General features: G+C 39.0%; 1 protein-coding gene across 1 annotated transcript in view; it reads left to right on the forward strand.

Annotated features, from left to right (window-relative positions):
• The first annotated feature begins 16534 nt into the window (after positions 1 to 16534).
• The window catches only part of BLNK (B cell linker), a 99063-nt gene continuing 95086 nt past the window's right edge, over positions 16535 to 20511 (forward strand). Inside the window, 2 exon segments of the mRNA XM_054382189.1 lie at positions 16535 to 16636; positions 19082 to 19144. Coding sequence (XP_054238164.1) covers positions 16562 to 16636; positions 19082 to 19144 — 138 coding nt within the window. The 5' untranslated portion in view covers positions 16535 to 16561.

Genomic DNA, 20511 nt, shown 5'->3' on the forward strand with positions numbered 1-20511 from the left:
GGTGCTCTTTACTCTGCAACTGGTGCAGAAAAGAATGTGGTTTGTACCTGCATACTGGTGTGCACACAAGTATGCATGTTTTACTTCTACGAAAGTTTAAAACATTTTGTCTGTATCAGGTAGGTCAAATGCTCAAAGTTGAAAATATTTATGATTCAGCTGGTACTCCTTTATTGGAGACTGCAGTCCTATCTCACCAAAGATTTTACTGGGTGATTCAATAGATTGAGGGAAAATATTAATCTGGGGCATATTTTCTTTCTATCCAACTAGTTATCGCTATGCTACCCAGGCAAGAATATCATACTCTAATGTCTTGCATAATGGCTGAATACGTTCCATGCTTTTTAAAGACATAACACTGAATTAAATTCCAGTCTAATTACTCCTATGACTCTTATGTGCATCACAGAATTATTTGCACCATCCATATATATTTTGGTTTTTTCTTCATGTGATTTGTTCCGCACGTACATTCTTCTGGTACTAATCTCATATTCTTTAACTGAGATGGGCTTGTAAACCAATAACTTGGCTTGTAGGCCAAGTCATTCTGTCCATGAGACGGAAATTAATCAAGCAAAATATTTTTTTTTATAAAGCCATTTCCAGGGTTAGATCTAGAAATATTTTATCCAACAGATGTTTGTACAGTAAACTGAAATGGAGGAAAAGTTATTCAGTGAGTTATTTGGGTCAATTAACTTCAGCACAAAGGGATGATGTTCCTGCATGAGGAAAATTACTTGCAAAGAACAGCTCAGCTGTTTTCACAATAACTGGTTTTGGTGGGGAAGAGAAGGAATGCCAAATACTTCACCCAAGAAAGGAGTGCCCCTGACTGAGAACACAATCCCTGTTTCTCCTAAACACAAACTTAGCAGCCTGAAAAAGTAATCCTTTCAAAACAAAACAAAACAAAACAAAACAGCAACAACTGTCTTTGACTCATGGTTAAGACAGAAATTTCTTTCAAGGTTTTGGCCATTTTCAGAGATGGAGATTAAGGTATCATTTCCAATATGCTGCTGATACATTCCTTTGAACTTGATTTACCAAAGCATGAAAATGTACATGGAATGTCTGCATTCAATATCATTTATTGACAATTCTCTAACTCAGAAATCACTGTTTAATCAATAAAAAGGAAGAGAGAAAATCCACAAGGCTTACAATCAGAGGCTGTATATTATCTTCAAATAAAACCTTCATTTAAGACCTCATTTCAAACTGAACAAATACTTAGTTCTGAAATTATATCATCAGCAAACATCTATTCACCAGAAAGTGTATCAAAGCCAGAATATGGCATATCTTAATATAGTTATTTACCAGGTAGTATATGTGCATTGGGAATATCAGCCTTGGTAGATGAATGAGAAGGTGAAACCGAGCACTTCAATACTTCTTTCCTTTTCATATGCTGGTCACAATGATTTTGAAAATGTCTTTGAGTCTTGCCACAATAATTTGCTTACAGTGAGAGGCTGTTGCACACCTGTACAGAACAGAGATCTGACATCATATTTGGTGTATTTCCACTACTGACAGCTAGAGGAACATTAAGAATTCTGTGTAAATTATGACTTGCTTAAACTGTGTGAATAGCATTTAACAAGAACATGAAGATTCCCAAATAAAAGGTGAAGTATGACTTTTGTTTTGCTTTGTTTTTAAAATGTGGCATTACTCTACTATTGTCTTCCACGCAGAATTCGCCAGACTAAACTAGAGTCAAGTATCATGTTAAGCCCCCTTGATGCCAAGTGTCAGCAAAAAAAAAAAAAAAAAAAAAAATTCAATGCTATATCTTGTCATTAATCTGCACTGCTTTTTATCCAAGATCTCAAAACAAGCCAACGAGCTGCCAGCTATATGACAGCTGCAAAGGTCTCCTACATGAATGTATACTGTAGGTTAGATTCCTGTCTCAGCTACAGGAAGTAACAGCAGTAACAATAAAAAGTGTCTTAGAAAACATCAACATAAAAGAAGTGCATCACCTATCTACGGTGTAATTACAGACAGAACCTGTGTTCGGTGCCTAAATATAGGAAAGGAAATTAAGCAGTAGGTTCGTATGTGTAAATGTTCAAAACTTTGCACTTCATATATTAAGCATCCAAGCAAATAAATGAAGAAACTACCACATTCCTTTCCAAGGGGCCAAAAAATACCACTTCGTGTTTAAAAAAAAAAAAAAAAAGAAAGAAAAGAAAATGGTTCTGATTCAGTAAGGCACTTGCTATTTCATAGAATCGTAGAATCAGTCAGGGTTGGAAGGGACCACAGGTGTCATCTAGTTCCAACCCCCCTGCCATGGGCAGGGACACCTTACACCAGATCAGGCTGGGTAAAGCCTCATCCAGCCTGGCCTTAAACACCTCCAGGAATGGGGCCCCAACCACCTCCCTGGACAACCCATTCCAGGCTCTCACCACTCTCATGGGGAAGAACTTCTTCCTCACGTCCAGTCTGAATCTCCCCACTTCCAGCTTTATTCCATTCCCCCCAGTCCTGTCATTACCTGATATCCTAAAAAGTCCCTTCCCAGCTTTCTTGTAGCCCCCTTCAGATATTGAAAGGTCACAATAAGGTCACTTCCGAGCCTTCTCTTCTCCAGTCTGAACAGCCCCAACTCCTTAAGTCTCTCCTCATAGGAGAGGTGCTCCAGCCCTCTGATCATCCTGGTGGCATATATACATGGGGTGACTTAATTATTTTGAGCCTAAATAGCTGACAAAGTCGCCTTTTAGGAAATCGATTTTCCTTGTCAAGAAGAGTTGAAGAGATTACCTGTGCTCAGCTGCGCTGCATTTAAGCATCAGCTTTCAGTCTTTCTTCCCGGCCTGTGACGATGCAGAGTCGTTGTTAAGCGCTCCCCCTTATGGCCTGTTACAATATGGCTATGGCTTTATAGTGCTCTCTTCCTCTTGATTAAAGGCTACTATCTCATACAGGCAATGTCTGAACAACCAGAGTTAAGATAGGACTACAGAATTGCAACTTACCTTAGAAAATATTTCATTCAATAAATCAGTGATGAGACAATTTCAAGAGCAGATTGTCTGCAGCTGCTTGTGATCATTCATTGTTGTGCTTTGGAACACAGCTTTGATTGCCATTATTAAATGTCAGACTAAATATATAGAATAAATTTATAGGAAGATAACTTATCAAATCAGGGTTGACTAACTAGTGTCTTGATTCTATTTGGATTTAGCCCTGATTATAAAACCATCTATGCATTGTTGACAGATTTGCTACTGAAGTTAATTTGAAATGCAGTTTGAAATTCATAGAATGGCTTAGGTTGGAAGGGACCTCAGAGATCATCTACTCCAACCCCTCCAACACGAGCAGGGACACCTCTCAACTAGATGTGGTTGCCCAAGGCCCCATCCAGTCTGGCCTTAAACACCTCCAGGGTGTGCCCACAATTGCTCTGGGCAACATATTCCAGAGTCTCACCACCCTTGTACTGAAGAATTTCTTCCTAAAATGTAGTCTAAACCTGCTCTCTCCCTCAGCTTAAAACTGTTCCCCCTAGTCCTGTTCTAGACACTCTTATGAAAAGTCCCTCTCCAGCTTTCCTGTAGGCTCCCTTTTGGTATTAGAAGACAGCTATATGGTCACCCCAGAGTCTTCTCCACGCTGAACAACCCCAACTCCCCCAGTCTATCCTCATAGTAGAGGAGCTCCAGCCCTTCAGTCATCCTTGTGGCTCTCCTCTGGGCTCACTCCAACAGTTCTATGTCTTTCTTATGATGGAGACACCAGAACTGGATGCAGTATTCAAAATGGGGTCTCACAAAAACAGTGTAAAAGAGAAGAATCACTTTTCTTGTCCTGGTGGCCACATTCCTCTTGATGAAGCCCAAGATGTTTTACCTTCTGGGCTGCATGAGCACACTGCTGGTTCATGTTGAGCTTCTCATCAATTAACACCCCCAAGCCTTTTTCTTCAGGACTACTCTCAACCCACTCTGCACCCCACCTGGATTTGTGCCTGGGGCTGGCCTGACCCAGATGCAGGACGATGCACTTTGACTTGTTGAATTTCATGCAGTTGTCACTGGCCCGCTTCTCAAGATCCTTCTGGATGGTATCCCTTCCCTGAGGTGAGTACACCACACCACACATCTCAGTGTCATCAGCAAACTTGCCAAGGGTGCACTCAACTACACTTTCCACGTCACTGACAAAGATGTTAAAGAGCTCTGGACCCAGGACAGACCCAGAGGAACCCCACTTGTCTCTGATCTCTGGTCTCCACCCGGACATTGAGCTGTTGATCACAACTCTTAGAGTGCAACTCTGTAGCTAGTTCCTTATCCACTGAGAGGTCCACCCATCAAGCCCAGATCTTTTCATATCAGAGACAAAGGTGTCATGCAGGACAGTGCCAAAAGCTTTGCACAAGTCCAGGTAAATGATGTCAGTTGCACTTCCCAAATCTACCAGAGCTGTAACTCTGTCATAGAAGGCCACCATGATTTGCCTTTTGTGAAGCAATGCTGGCTGTCACAGAAATCACATTTGTTAATCCTGTAAGAAACAGAATGCAGCACAACGAAACAAAATAACTTTAAAGTAGTATTCAATATGTTTTCCTGAAGTGGAAAAACACTGTCCAATACATGTATGTGGCTACTGCCACCTTCATTCTGCTGCATGAAAGAGTGTATTTGGTGAGAATGATTTCCACCTCAGAGTTTATGACTCTCTTGAAATCAAGCAGTCTATTTCAAAATACTCATTTCGTAACGTACAGAGTAGATTTGCAACTTCATTGCACTACTCTTTTAGACTAAGTCTCTACTAGCTAGTGTTTATATGAAACCAGCTGCATTAGATTAAAACATAAAATGCCTTGCAACATTCAGAAAGTCTGCTGCTGTTCCTATTTTCACCCTGGTGCTGACTGAAAACACACAGGTGTCTCACCTGCTATAACCAACTATAATATCTTATTCCTTGCTACTATTATATTCCCTGTTCTATTATGTTCTTGTCATGCTTCAGGGGAGGTGAGGGCCATGGGGAAGTACATTGATATCTTTACTTGAAACATTATTCAAAAAGTGAAATACACAGTTACCATAAATTCCTTTCAGTTGATTTTAGCTCCAACTCATGTTCTCAAAAGATACTGGAAAACATTCATGAACAGTGATGTGATTTCTGCACCTTTGTGCTGTGTCAGTCCAGCAAAGTGCTCTGCTCTCTTGCCAAGTCTTCAGAATTCAGTTGGCAACTTCAAAGAAAAGCAAACACTAACTTCTCCCAGGAGATCCTATAACATCAAGTAAAGCACAATAAGGATTAAGATAGCTTCTGGAAATAAACAGCACTTCATTTGATTCACATTCTGTGCTGAAAAGCATCCTTTCTGATAGTGCTTTTATCTTTGGTTACTCACTTTATAAAAATGAGTGGGTCTATCCATGATGGATTTGCAATTTAGAGCTCTTGTAGTACCTTTTGTGATCAGGAAAGGGAAACTATTTAGAACACTTATAGGATCACTGAAAGTGTGTGAACAGCCCCACAGACAATTCCAATGGGGAATTACACAAAAACCTACTAAAATCCCCTCACCAAAAATCAAGCCTCAGTACTGGAATTCACAAAAAATATTTGATGAATAGTTCCAGCACTACTTTAATCTCCTCTGGGAGCATAAGAGAGAAACCAAACGTCCTTTCTCTACTAGCACACTAAAAGATTAACAGGAATTACACAGTGGAGGGTCAGCTCCATTAATGCACTTTACTTGATTTTGCTTTCCAACTTTCCAAAAAAGTCATACTCATGACCCAAATTCTAATCTTCTATCAGGTAAGACTTTTACTACTAGATCTTAAAGAAGGTGCCTACCTTCTGAGACAAGAAAGGTTATTCCTGTCAACTGTTCTCCTAAATACTTCTACTGTTTGTGAAGTTATCAAATATCACTGAGCATTGTTATATGAAATGCTACATTCCAACTTTGCTCTTTAGAATTCTATATACGGTTGCCCAGAAATATTTTTGACAGTTTCTAAAACCAGGGTTTATAGTAGAAACTAAATGTAAAATTATTTTCTTACTAGTTATAAGTAGTACAGTCAAAGATGTTTGTGTTAGAGGTTTAAATGCCATAAATACAAATGTTCTGTCTTCAGATGGGGTGAGTAAACGTGGAAAGCAGCTTTTCCACAGTAGGATCACCTTATTGTTGAGATGTTTCTAATCCTTCAAAGCAGGACAGTTCCACTCTCCCACAGGCTGTTTGCAGTCTGAAGGCTACAAACTGAAAGAAACAGTAAAAAAAAAAGCAGAAAGGGAATCCTTAGGAATATATTGCCTCACATGAAACAGAGGGGTTTCTTTTCTTTCAGCTGACTTCCTATCAGCAGTAGAGTGAAAGCCAGTCTTTCAGAGAGCCAGCAAAAGGTGGCCACCACATGCCTCCTAGGATGTTCCTCACCCTTGCAGAGATTCATAGCCACACTAGTGCAGGAGTGATGTGTTTCAGCTCTTTTGTTTCTGAGAGTCTCTCGACAAGCAAGAATCTATGCTCTCAAGTTTCCTAGAAGACAGGTAAGAAATCTGAAAGAGTCTAATTCAAGAAAATCCTCACCCCCTTTCTGGCCTTGTTCTCCTGCTGTTCTGCTCTTACAGAAAGTACTGACTCAGAGGGTTTTGTAAGAGAGACAGCACCAGTAAGAGAGCTGAGTGCGATTCATCTATTGTGAGAAGGGGACAGAAAATCAGGGAGAAAAAATAAAATACTTGTAGTATCATGAACTTCCTGAATTCAGCTCATCCAGAGAAGAACCTCTATTGACTCCTCTAAGCAAAGTTGTTTTCAGCACTTAAGTTTTCCAATAAGCATTTAAGCATTGCTTGGACCTGCATTCATTTATCAAGTGTTGCTAGATAAAATTATGATGAAAAAGGTGAGTAAGATCTCCATTAAGGGAAGAAACTATTTAATGACTAAGTGACTGTGTGGCTTTCCACATGTAATCTCAAAACCACTTGGTAGTTATTGTCCCTTTAAAACCACCAACAAAAACTGTCCTGGCATCTGATGTAAGCACTTTGCAAACTGTCAGTAGAAATCCAAAAGCTGTACTGGCAGGGTAAGCAACATTGATGTGATAGCAACACTGGATCAGAATGCCTCCAGCACAAGGTAAGACACTGTTAACTCAAACTAATAGAGTCATTTATGTGCCTGTAAATCAAACTAGGTCAGCCACCTAGGTCAACAGGAAAGAGGAGAGGTGAGCTATGGTTAAGAGCAGTTTTACTATTGCATTAAATAATCTTCAATCAGTTATAAGCTATAAACTATTCCATTTCATTTTGCTGATGCTGCCACAGCTCTTGCACCCATGTGTGCCAGTCACATGTACAGCACATTAAGTGCTTTGGTTATGAACTGGGGCACAGCTGTCCTAGAGGTGAGAATTATCAGAGAATTCAATTGTCTGTTGCAATCCACCAATAATGGAGAGAAGCAAAACTGCAAACAAAAATAATAGATCATGCTCTGCAGATTGGAAAAGCCATGGCAAATGAAGCATGGGATGTTATGCAGAATGTATAGGCTGCAGAGGACTGAAGTCTTCACTGCATCAGCTGATTTTTTACCCTGGTCCATCCAACTGACTCCTACCCCTTGATGGTTTTCCAAATTTCAACAAGAAATTTGAGAGCAATGAAGAAGGACATCAGAGCCCTGGAATGAATGGTGAAAGGCTCAGGAGCACAAGCACTATTTGCTTCTGTCCCCCCACTAGCTATGCATGATGATGGCATAAACATGAAAATCCAGCAGATTAATGCCTGGCTGTGGGACTGGTGCCAGTGGCAGGATTTTGGGTTCTTTGATCATGGGCTACTCTACAAGACCCCATGCCTGCTGACTACAGATAGGAAATGCTTGTCTCTAAAAGGAAAAAGAATCCTGGGACAAGAACTGGCAGGGCTGATCCAAAATCTGTTGGGACTGAAGTTTTTCTTGGTCAAGCCATTACTGATTCATTGAACTCAAGCCAATGGTAGTTCAGTGTGGAAATCAACATAACTGGAGCTCAGTAGCTGGATGTACTGAAATACCTAAAGCTCTTCCAAATGTTCTGGGGCAAGCAGAGCACAGCCTCAGTGCCTATACCTCAAAGCAATGAGTGTTACCCATGGCACTTGAAACTAATGCACATTTTTGGGAATTTTTATTTAAGTCTAGCACTCTTTTGGAAGTCATACTGAGGAAGGTACTCAGATAAAATTCCAAATTATGTTCCTAACATAACTTTTGTGTTGCGGTGACAAAGAACTCTGGACCTGGGAGGTAGATACAGCAAAAAACCTCATTACTCTGATCCTTATACTAATTTAATGGTAGTCTTCAACACCTTCAGGATCAACTTTTTTTGAGCTCTTCCACCATAAAATACTATGAAATGATGCATTAGTATGCCCACTGAAAGCTAAAATATTAATTTAACATTTTTCCATTTATTTCATATCAAGAGCTTATGCATGGTGAAAGGTCTACACATATTAATGTACAAGCCTCAAAGAAATACACATGTGTAGACAAAGGTCTACACATATCAATGTACAAGCCTCATTTAACTAAGAATTCATTATACTAATAAAATCCATCAAAATAGCATTAATTAAGTAACTTAAAAATGAGCATTAACTGCAGCTTTTTAAATGTAAGCTGCCTAGGAATGGTAAGTGATTAAATCATAACACTGAAATAGTGCTGGTTTTCTGTTTTGAAATGTCCTCAGTAGACTTAAATCCAAATAAATGTTGACAAAGAGAAATCTGTTCATACATATTTTCCTGCATTTTATCAGAATAGTCAACACATATGAAGTTCAAAGAAAGAGAGGTTCTTTAAAGAAAAATATAATAAATATTTTAAAATATAAAATAAAATATAAGAGTAAGCTATACAAGCCAGCATACCAATCTAGAGAAACAGACAGCAAGTTCTGCCAAGGTGTTCAAAAGAATAAAAATCAAAAAAGTGACTCAGTTAAACTGCAAAGAATACTGAGTACATATGAAGGATATCACAACCAAGCATGACAACATCAATTCCAGCCTTCAAAACAGCAACAACAAAAAAAATCAAAGAGAATTTCAAATTAACAATGTCAGTTTTGCAGCAGGTTGGGATTTCATTGTGGTTATATCTTACTGTGCTAGTTAAAAACATGACTTTTTTTTTAGAAGACAAAGAAAACTGGGTGCAAAATTCAGGTTACAAACAAATCCCTATGAGAATAAGTACATTTTTCATGCATGGTTAGGTGGGGAAAAATTTGCCCTAGAATACTGGCTGAATCTAGATTAAAAGAGAAGGTCAAGCCACACAATCAAAAGCTACATAAAAAGACTTGAAATGGCTGAGTGCTAACACAAAAAGCAACTATCCTTAAGACAACATCCAGCTTCTTCAACAAAGCAAACAAACCCCTAACATGTGGCAATAATTAAAAGTCAGCTGAAGTGACATATCCCAAGAATGGGTTAAAGAACAAGTGAAAGGAAGAAAGAGGACATATTTGTGCACCAAAATGCATATAGTGGAAGTGGTTTAAAGGTGACAGCTTTCAAATCAGTGTACAAAGCACAGAGTCCTTGGTATAGCAAAGGTGCTAACCATTCTTAGAAATGTTTTATGGGTCTGGGCCTTTGTGTGGCTTTTGTTCTCTTTCATTTGAGGTTTTTTTGGGGGGTCTGGGTCCTTTTTGATCACAAGAAGGTGATGCCTTTTAGAGTTAGTGTTTAGAACTACAGAGAGACTTCAATTACTTAATGCAAATAGATTTTTTTCATTCTTTTCCATGAACAGTTAATTATTCATCACTAACACAGTTTAGATGCCAGAGTCCTTCAATAAATCTTATGTTGACTTGTGAGGTTATTGATCTATATTACAACCATGCAGAAAAATAAAGAATACAACATGCAGTTAGAATTAGAAAGATTTTGTTTGGGAAAACTAACAAACAAAACCACAAACAACAGAACAAAGCAAACAAACAAGAGCAAAAAACAAATCTAAAGCCCAAACAAAACAAAAAACGACAAACCAGAACAACCATCTACAAAACTCATGCTCATTTAATAACATAAAACCTTTCATAACATTTGGACAATCACTGATACATTAAGTGCTTCCTGTGGTTCTCCTACTACTCCTACTACTAAATCTTCTCACAGAAACAAGGATGGAGAAAAAAAATCAGGACAGAACATAAGAAGATTTGCAAAAGTCTGACTCACATTGAGAAGCTATCTGCAAATCACTTTCAAACTCAATGGATAGTTCAAATAGGGTTCCATAGGAATATGTTCTGGCCTTAGCTGTATCCAGTATTTGGTCATAACATAGATGCTGAACAAGCAGCTTCCTTCTAAAATACGTCAGGATATCACTGATGCAGAAGCAGTTACCACAGGAGAAAAAAGAATATACTGGGACCAGTTTGGTCACCCTATATTTCAGTTAAAGTGGAGCCAAAGTGAAGTGTGCTAAGAATGGTCTAAGAAAGCTCCCTAAATCACTCCTTATGATCAAATGCTAACAAAACTGGTCTTGCTTCTTTGCCTTCAGGAAGGAGAGGATGTTCAGGTCCAGCCTATCTGGTCCTTAGACAGAAATTATCCTTATGAAGAGGCCTTTTCTCTTGCATCCCCAAGCAGTATAGCACAGAATATATTAGAGTTCTTCCTTCTGCTATACCACTCAGGATGTGGTGAACCCGATGCTTCCCCAAGAACTCAGAAAAATGTGTTGCCAAAATGTAGCCCTGCCTAGATCTCCTAAGGTCCCTGCTAGAATCTATGATTTCTGATTATTCTGTTGTTATTTTTCATAGAATCATAGAATCAGTCAAGGTTGGAAGGGACCACAAGGATCATCTAGTTCCAACCCCCCTGCCATGGACAGGGACATCTCACCCTAGAAACAGAAGGAAGGGGAAAAAAAAGCCAAAACCAATTAGCAATATTTTATCAAACTTCTAGACAGGTAGCTGTAAGTAAGCCTTCATTTTCCAAAGTTCTCTGTGAACTTAGTCATACTATGACACTATTCCAGCTTTTCACTTTAAGAAAGATTTTCTCCTCCCCAGCATGAATGTCAAGCCTGTCAATCACACTAACAGCAACAAAATACATATGGGACAGTTAAGGAGGAAGAGCAGACATGAGAAATTGTCCTTTTAACTTACTTGGAATCAGCTCCAACATCTGTGCCTGGGAGAAGAAAAATGAGCATATGGTAAGTTATGTTCCTTTCATTAATTTTTTTTTTTACAAAATGGGCACAAAAATCTGTGACAATGGTTCATATTTCATGCACAGTAATATTTAACTGAGATATTTTGCTGAAGTATATTTTCCTGAGAGCAGTGTTCCAGTGTTACATCTGGTAAAATAAGTTGTAGGCAGTTGCTATGGGGTTTGCAAAGCAGAAATTGACTTTGAAGGTTTTGAGATCATGTAACACATTTAGAGTTTATGTACAGGAAAATATATAGTTCTATTTAGAGAGAAATGCCAGTGGTATGATCTAGAAATCAGGTTTTGTATTGTTTATTAACAACTTCTATGAAATTGCAAATTGAGAACTTACTTTATGAAAATCCAAGGAGCTGTAGCCTATAAAAACATGTCTCTTCTGTGGTTTGAATATTCCAGTCTGTAGGAAAAAAAAATTTATCATTCCAATATATACTGTAATAATGTGTTAATTCTGCTTTATGTACAAGATATGTCTGAGAATTACTTTCTGTTTAGAGGTCAAATTACCTTGTGTACAAAATGTGTGCATTAATAAAGATTCCTCTGCAATTTAGTAGTTCCTCCAGTACTAGATGACATTTTTGCTAAGGGGTCAAAAAAAAGAGAGAAATATACAGGATCAGATTTCTGCCTTTCATTGAGGATTGAAATTGTAGTGTACAGAGTAAAATTATTAGTGTTTCCAGTTAGACACAAGTTTAAAATAACAGGTTACACTCTGCACATATACCCAGCACATTTTTAAGTCAGCCAGTGTCCATGACAGATCAACAGGCTCCAGGGAATATTCAGTAGCAAGTGATTATGACCTGCCCCAAACTAGTGCTGCTTCTCACTCAATTCTCTGCAAGCTGCTTCAAAGTTATGTGTAGGCACCTCTATGTTTAGAAAGAAAAAGTGTCTGTGGCCTGTCTTTATCTGGTGGACTCTGAAAGCCTTAGTATTTTGCTCAAGCATCACCCTATCACAGACCACACAGCTAGCCTGTGTTGGAGTGCCCATACCTACTCAGATTGCCGTGAAAGGTGATATACTGCAGAGAGTTACTAGAGGCGAGAGGGTGCTAAATAGAATTGGTAACCAAATCTGGGGTCCTCCTAGCCAATAATTCTTGAAATGATCCCCTTGAGGCTGGTGGAAAGCAAGTGGAAGAGCAGGATAATGCCCTCCATTTTCATTGTGCACCTTTGAGGAAAGAAAACTGTAGCATTGATCAAACCAACATGGATATCAGCTTCCCAGGTGAACACTCCCTTGTCCCTGTTTTTTTGTTTTGTTGTTGTTGCTGTTGTTGTTAGCATAACTTTTAATCTAAAACACAAATGGCAAAATACATCTTGCAAGCTAGAGTCCCTTTGGTTCAACCACCTCTGCTGCAGTCCTTTTGAGAAGACGAACAGTACATGACTTTCCCAAATGGATCTCCATCTCAGTGTGGAGAGGTAAACTTGAGAGTGATCTCCCAAGAATCCAAAACACAAATTAAGGCAACATCAACACACACAGTGATGGGAAAACTAGTCAGAAGTTAGTATTGAGGGAAAGCAATCAGAGAGAACCAGATGGGGGAAGGGGGAGGCCTGGACACAGCAACTCTGGTGAGCTGGCAAGGGTAAAGCTTCAGTTCTCTGTAGATTTCCCGGCAGTGTAGGAACACAACGGTGGAGGGCAGCAGGGATCAAGAAGCATCTCCTGGGGTGCTGCTATTTCTGAAGACGCCGGTGCCCTAAGGGTCAGTCGTAGGAAGTAAAGCAGGTCCTGCCCACCCTGTGCACTGAACTGCACAGTCCTTAAAAGACTAGTTTTAATCCATGCCTTTAAGATGTTCTGAACTATCAAACTCCTCAGTAATCAAACTCAGCCTGTACTCCACAAATAACAGTATTGCTGTGCTTCAGTTGATTCAGGATTCACCTGATGTCACCTGCTATTTTGTTGTTTCCCCTAAACAACCATTAAACTCACATCTCCCAGCTAGCTGCTTCCCACTTCCATCATACATTTAAAACCCTACTATTGACACAATCACTCCTACACTGAAACTAGGCAAGCAAAATTTACTAAGGAATATATGAACCTCTTGTTCCTGGTCCTACACAAAGTTGAAGAGAGTATCATTCCTGTCATCAAGGGAGAAGTGAGCCCTTCTTGGAACAACTCACAACCAACAAGATGGAACACTGAACACTACAAATCACTATGAAATTCAACACAATTTTCCTTCTAGTGTGCCAGCCAGGCACTTGGACATCATTCTGAGGAGACCAAGTTTAAGTCGCAAGGACTTATATCTCAGCTCTGCATTTCTGAATTTCCAGAAGTTGGGATTTGCCAGATTCAATGCACTGCAAAGTTACAAGATAACAAAGAGTTAAGATTATTCACTGGACAAATGACCCGTCAGTCACTCTAACAGCAAAAATACATGCAGGAAAATCTGGAGAAAGATAGCAGATGAGACATTTCAACTTAGATTAAATCCATTTTAATCTTTGAATATGTGCCCCCAAATCACTTTGCACTGGGAAATAAAACAGGAAGAGTAATTGGAAAGCAGAATATACAGTCTTTGGTCTTTAGCCTTTTATGGAAGCTTTAATATTTGTCTTGTTCTGGTGACTCAGAACTGCTGAGAAAATTAATCTCAGTTTGTTTCAGCAGCTGCAGCTGCATCTTTGTAATTTTATTGCCATTCTATAAAGCAATGGCTCTCAAACATTTCCCCCTTGCTCCATTTTAGAGTATGTCCCCTGTCCTCTTCTCCAATTTAACAACTGCATATGCCAATCCTCTCAAATAAAATTGTATTCTGTGTTAGAAGTGAAGAGTCAGTGAAGGGCTGCAAATGGGGCAGGGACGCAGCTCAGAGGAGATGGCTGGACAAGGACAGGGGTGGGAAGGGGCAAAAGTGCCCATCTTGAGTCTCCTCAGCTCTGCCTCCTTTTGATTCCCTCTGAACCCAGCCACCACTAAAATGATGTATCTTGCTCTCCTGCAGCCCAGGAGCAATTCCTGGCTGTGCCTACTCAGTCCATTTTGCATATTCCTCCTTAAAGGACAACAATGATTGCTCCAAACTGGGGACTCACTGGTGTAAATGTAGCAAAATGTATATTTACATATTTTATCCGTTTAATATTTCTGGTGGTGGTATTTTCAGACACTGGCCTAAGTTCTTTACAAAGTATATTTACAGGTGCTCTTATTCATTCTTATTGTGGGTATTACATTCCACATATGAGGACAGTTAAATGATTTAAGCACAAATCAGAGACTTCCCAATACAGGGATTTGAATTGGAACTAAAGGTGCTGTGATCTGCAGTTTCCTACAAGGGGGATTCTGTAGCAGACTAGCCAGGTACTCACAGCTTGCTCCTTTGTCCAGTATCTTCCCGTTTCTGCAGCTATAATTCAAGAGGCTCATGGCTCGGAGAAGGCTAAGAGGTGTCTCTCCTCTCGTGCCCAGTTCATGGTCTGGAGATTTTCCTTGGCTCAGAGAGGGCTGAGGGGTCTCTCTGTCTCTCTCGTGTGCTCTGTCACTGGGCTGTAGCCTTTCCTTGGCTCTTCTGGGATTCAGTTCTCTCAGGGCTTTTTCCCATTTCTGCATCCAGCACAGCGTTGGTTGCCTTGGTCCAGGTGCAAGGCCCAGGTGTGGTTTGCCTGCTAGGGCAAGCTCTTCAGCTGCTACTTTGGCAGCATTTGGCTCTTGTTGCTTTCTGGGTGAGAACAAGACAAATTGCCTGCCACCTTGGCTGGTTTAAGTACTGTCCAAAGACAATTAATGCCCTTTGGTAACAGAGAAACCTGATAGCTGAACCTATAGGATGGGGCATATCCAAACATGGTCAGGGGCACACACAGTTCACAGGTGTGTTACAAGGCTAATTACATGTGCAACACATTTATCTGGATCATCTGGACCCTAGGAAGTGTCCAGGTTTGCACATTCACAGGTGCTTAGCCCATTGTCTGCATTTGGGGTTTGCTCCTTCAGGACAGTAAGATATGTGAAATATATGCATGCAGCATATGCAGGAACCATACCCAGAATAGTAAGTCTCTGAATTCAAAGTGGTTGGAGACTGGGAGAACATTATGGAAGTCTTACATGCTTGCCCTATTTCTATAGACAATTCATTCTGACCATAGTCAGAAAAGAAGATGCTGGGCTGGGTGAGCTTATGGGCTGACTCAGTAGAACCATTTTATGGTAGCCCTACCTTTTGAACAGATAATGTAGCACTGGAGCGAATTTATTGACAATTTGTTCTTTAGCAGCAATAATAATGATGGTGGGGAACAAAGAAAACTCAAAAAACCCCTCTGAACTTGAGATCATAGAATCATAGAAAGCACTGGGTTGGAAGGGACTGTTAAAGGGTGTCTAGTCCAGCCACCCTGCAGTAAGTGGGGACATTACCAACTGTACCAGGTTGCCCAGAACCACATCAAGCCTGACCCTGCATGTCTCCAGGGATGGGAGCCCCACCACCTTCCCTGGCAACCTGCTCCAGTGTACCACCACTCTCATAGTAAAGAATTTCTTCCCAATGTTCAAATGTCTTCCTAACATCCAATGTTGCATGCAGGATGAGATGGGGAGAACAGCAGAAGCTGTGGCATTGGAACAGCTGTGTTGGAGCTGCATTGTACATCATTGTAACTGAGCTTTTAAGACCCAAAGTATGCTGCCCAGACCTGACCTAAAGAACAAGATTGTGTGATAAGATGGAAGTAAAATTCTGCAACTGAGCTCACTTAATTTCTGTCTGAACACCAAAGCCCAAAATGGCAAAACCCACAGGCTGGTAAAATGCAATCTGAAGGCAGATGGAAGTAGCTGGAACAAGGAATTCAGGGTGGGCAAGAGGTAGCTGTCACTAATTGGTTTTGTAATAGATATGAATAATAGTGTCCATAAACCTTTAAGAAGCTAATGAGTCAAACATTTTATACACTCATTTTCAGCAGAATTTGTTTAACTGATTTCAGTGATAGATGATGTGTTGTTATAATAACTTCAGTTGCCTTGTACTTGAAAGGGTCACTCATGGAAGAACATGAAGAAGAACTTCCTAAATCACCCTTCATAGGCGTTCACTTTAAGTGAGTAAACAGGAAAAAAGTTGCAAAGAGGACTTCCTCCTAGGTTTTCTACAGCAGCTCAGTATAACCAGTGGAGCAATAGTTCAGTGTTACTCATACAGATCAAGTCTTTCTCACTGGATAGCAATATGGCCACAAAACTACCATCTCAAGAGGAATTTAAGAACTGGACAGCTTTTCAAGTTGCAGATCTCCTAAAACAGGTACAGTCTACATTCAACTAGCAGAAAAATCTTACTAGATTTATCTTTGAAAAACACATATCTTACCCTAAGCCTAGGAAAGATATTCAGAAGTACTGAAAATAGATTAGTCAGCAATTGTCACCCCAAAGACTTTATTAATATTACATGAGTTTCTTGGTTCTCTCCTGGGTTTTATAGAAATTTAATTCATGGTACAAACTGCTAGCTAAGATCACCTACATAGCAAATCATATAAAAATGTTTGCTGACAGGGGTATTTCTTATAGTACAAAAGGTATTTCATGCCCTAATTTATTTTCTATTAGGAAGAAATAACCATTTTACTGAAAGTGGGTCTAGATTGTATATTTGTATATCACTTTAAAATCTACAGCTTACCACTAAGAATCTACTGTTCATCTTTTTCTTCTCAGTACGTATTTACACACAATAGCTGCTAGATGTTGCTTAAGTTTAAGGTACTTGAGTTTTGGGTTTTTTAATCATTCCTTTGTCTGCTTGTACCTTTCTTAGTTCTGCAATGTCCTTTCTAGTATATGTAAAAGATAAACTGGATTGCATAAAATATGACAAGCCTGTCTTCAGTCATTATTTCACTACTTAAATAATCTCTTTCAAGATATATTAAAAAAAACCTCCTCCATGATATATCATTTTTTTGATACCTTATTTTTCCTCTTAACTTGCTAAATACTCTTATTCAGGTTTCAGACTTCTTCCTGTAACCTACATACATAACAATGCTATGATTGCAACAATACTCAGATATTCCATGTTGTGTCAGAATTTATCTACTTTAGTCTTCATTGCAGTGTTGTCCAGGCCTATTCCTCAGTACTGATCTTAATGCTATGAAATTACTCTAAGGAAAAGTTTCCATGGTCATCACTAAATAGCAGTAGTGAGACAAACTGACCATATAAAAAGATCAGGTTTTCCCTTACACAGAAGTTACATCCTTAATTAATCGCAAAAGGCAAAGCACAAAAGCAGCTCATCAGAGCAAATAACTGGAGGCAGAGCCAATAAATAAACATAGCTGGGCAAAAGTCAAGAGCAGAAAGTGTTCATTACCTTGATTCTTTACCTCTCCACTAACATCATTTGTTTGATGACAAACCAACACATCTCATAACCAGCCATCAATCCAGTACCTATGGCAACCCCCTCTCCTCCGAGCTGTGATCTGTTCTGTGTTGCAGACAAGCAGCATTCTCCCAATCACAGTATAAAAGAATAAACTCAAGCGTATTGGCTTATAGGCCAAACAAACTCTCTAAATATATGTCTGATTATGAAATTTTCAAAGCAAAAAAAAAAAAGTAAATAAAGCACACTTTGAATGTTTTTAAATAGGATCATTTTAAGTATTCCAGAAACAAAAAGTTGTATCAGGAAAGCCGCATAAATATTTCTATGAGAATAATTTATTTTCACTAATATCTCTCTGTTAGTGTCTGAATTGGTAATTACTGCAACAAAAAATTTACAGCCAGCATTACAACTACTTAAGCTCATTTCAAGAGTGGTACATTCTTAAATAAAATATTTCTAATTTTTTTATCACTTCCCATACATAATCATATCATTTCTTTGAAAAGCTAAGCTAAGTCATGTCACACATAGTGAAACTTTCAGAACATCTTCAGTTCCACTCCATATATTACACTTCTTTTTAATAAAGGAAATACGTGTCTACTTTTTTCCAAATTACTATTTTGCCTCTGCCATAAAGAGCTATTACTTCTGGACATTCTTGTTTCATTTTAATTCATAATCAACACCAATTTTCTTTAAAATGACCACACCACAACCATACTGAAAGAAACTCTGTTTCTGAGCCTGATTTCTTTCCAGCAATGCACCTCTGTATGGGAACCACAGGGCACACAGAGCACAAACATCTGCTGCTGAAGCCAAGCAGCAGCCAGTGTGTAACAGAGAGCTGCTAAACAAGCATGTAAGAGAGCTTTCTCTTAGGTAGCCTCCCTTTTCCAGCAGTCAGTGACAGAACCAATTCTTGAGGTGATTGCACAGCTACTGATAGACTTTTCTGACAAGCTGCCTTTTAACCTGTTACTAGTGCTGGCCTCCTCTTATTTCATAGCAATTGATATTCCATGCTGTACTTCTGTTGGGCTCCTCTTTCCACTTACATTACATTTGCTGCTTCATAATTTTATTTTACAGTTTTATCAGCCCTTATACCCTGTAATCTTTCTTCCTAAGAAAAAGGTAATACTGTGTCTTACCATTTATGAGGAAACCACTACCTATTCCTAAGCATGACTGTTATTCTGACCACCATTCTTTTGCTAATTACTCATGACAAATAGTATAAACACCAACAACCCCAAGTATCTGAGCACAGAAATATCAGCTACTTTGTTTACAAATGTCAAGCTTCTTACTATTGTAATATTTTTTTTTTTCTCACCTCAGTTTGGAATGCCTGAATCTGCTTTGATTGTAGAAAAATTGGGGATGAATGGATCTCATTTCTTGGTAAGCAAGTATTTCATAAGAGCTGTCATTCAAGCATATTTCAGCATAAGGCTTGTGTTCCTTACAGTGCTAGGAAACACATGACATTGTCCTTCTCCATACACACTTCATTAATTGTTCTGATTTCCCATTTTAGTGGGCTGATTTACACCTCTGATTTGCGAAATTCCACTGCACAACAGAAATCTTACCCACCTCTTCTCCTCCTCCAGAGAAAATGTAGATATCTAGAATCAGCCACTAGTACAAGGCTGTGGCAGAAAATGTCTCATGAAATATGACTTAGAGGGGTCTGGGCTTTTTAAAGCAATCACTTATGTAAAGGCCTTCTCATAAAACTTGCATGATTAAGAACATTTACTAGTACAGAATTCTAGATGAATTTTACAATAAAAGTTTACAGGTACTAGGAAGAGTGTCTGAAAAAATATCTGATAACTTCTTTTGTTGATCTCTGTAGAATTTTGTGCGCATGTGTGGTTAATTGACTCCAACTAATTAGAATAAAAGGAAAAACAATAACTCCTTATGGTGGAGTGATTTCCCTCCCACTAATTCCATTTGTGTAGCTGTTGAAATAAAAGACCTTTAAAATCTGGTTTAAAGGTAAAGTAATTGTTATAACATATTTATACACTGCAGAGAAATTATGTTTGATTGGCACTTCAATGTTCAACAAAACTGTTTCCTAGATCCATCAGAAGTTATATCTGCTGTTCATTTTAACAAGTGCTTCAGTCTTACCAAGTTATTCATTAAACTACAGCTACTCAAATGCATGCAGGTTCATTTTGTTTAAAACTTCATGGCCACAGAGTAAAATTGGGTTTTACTAACTACTCATGCTAGCATGAGTTTGAGCTAACAAAGCCATTAAATACAGGCTAATTCCTGTCCCATTCATGCATTATAAATTGAGTCATCAAAGTTCCTGTATGAGAGAGAGTGAAGTTAAGGGTGAACATGTTGGCTTCTTGTGACTGCTGCAAGCAAAGCTGTCCAGCAGCGGTGGGAAAGGATATGAGAAATGTTTTCAGACATTAGTGGCAACCTAATCAAAACACAAGCGAAAAACGTAAGAGGAACAGTGGATGATCTGTGGTGGTGTGGTCTGCAATGTTCTCCAAAACTAAGTCTTCTCTTCAACACATCTTTAAGGATTATTTTGCACTGCACAACACATGGCAGCAAATACAAGATACAATGATCAACATCCACTTTTTAAGGCATTGTGAAGAAAATGAGGCAGGTCTGCACACCAGTCTTAACCTTACTACTGCTTTCACGTATTCTTTAATTGACCAGTTCAGGAGCATTGACAACATGAATAACTGTACTAAGGTATGCTTGAAACAGACTTAGCAATG

The sequence above is a fragment of the Indicator indicator genome, chromosome 7, assembly GCF_027791375.1.
Source record: "Indicator indicator isolate 239-I01 chromosome 7, UM_Iind_1.1, whole genome shotgun sequence".
Lineage (NCBI taxonomy): Eukaryota > Metazoa > Chordata > Aves > Piciformes > Indicatoridae > Indicator > Indicator indicator.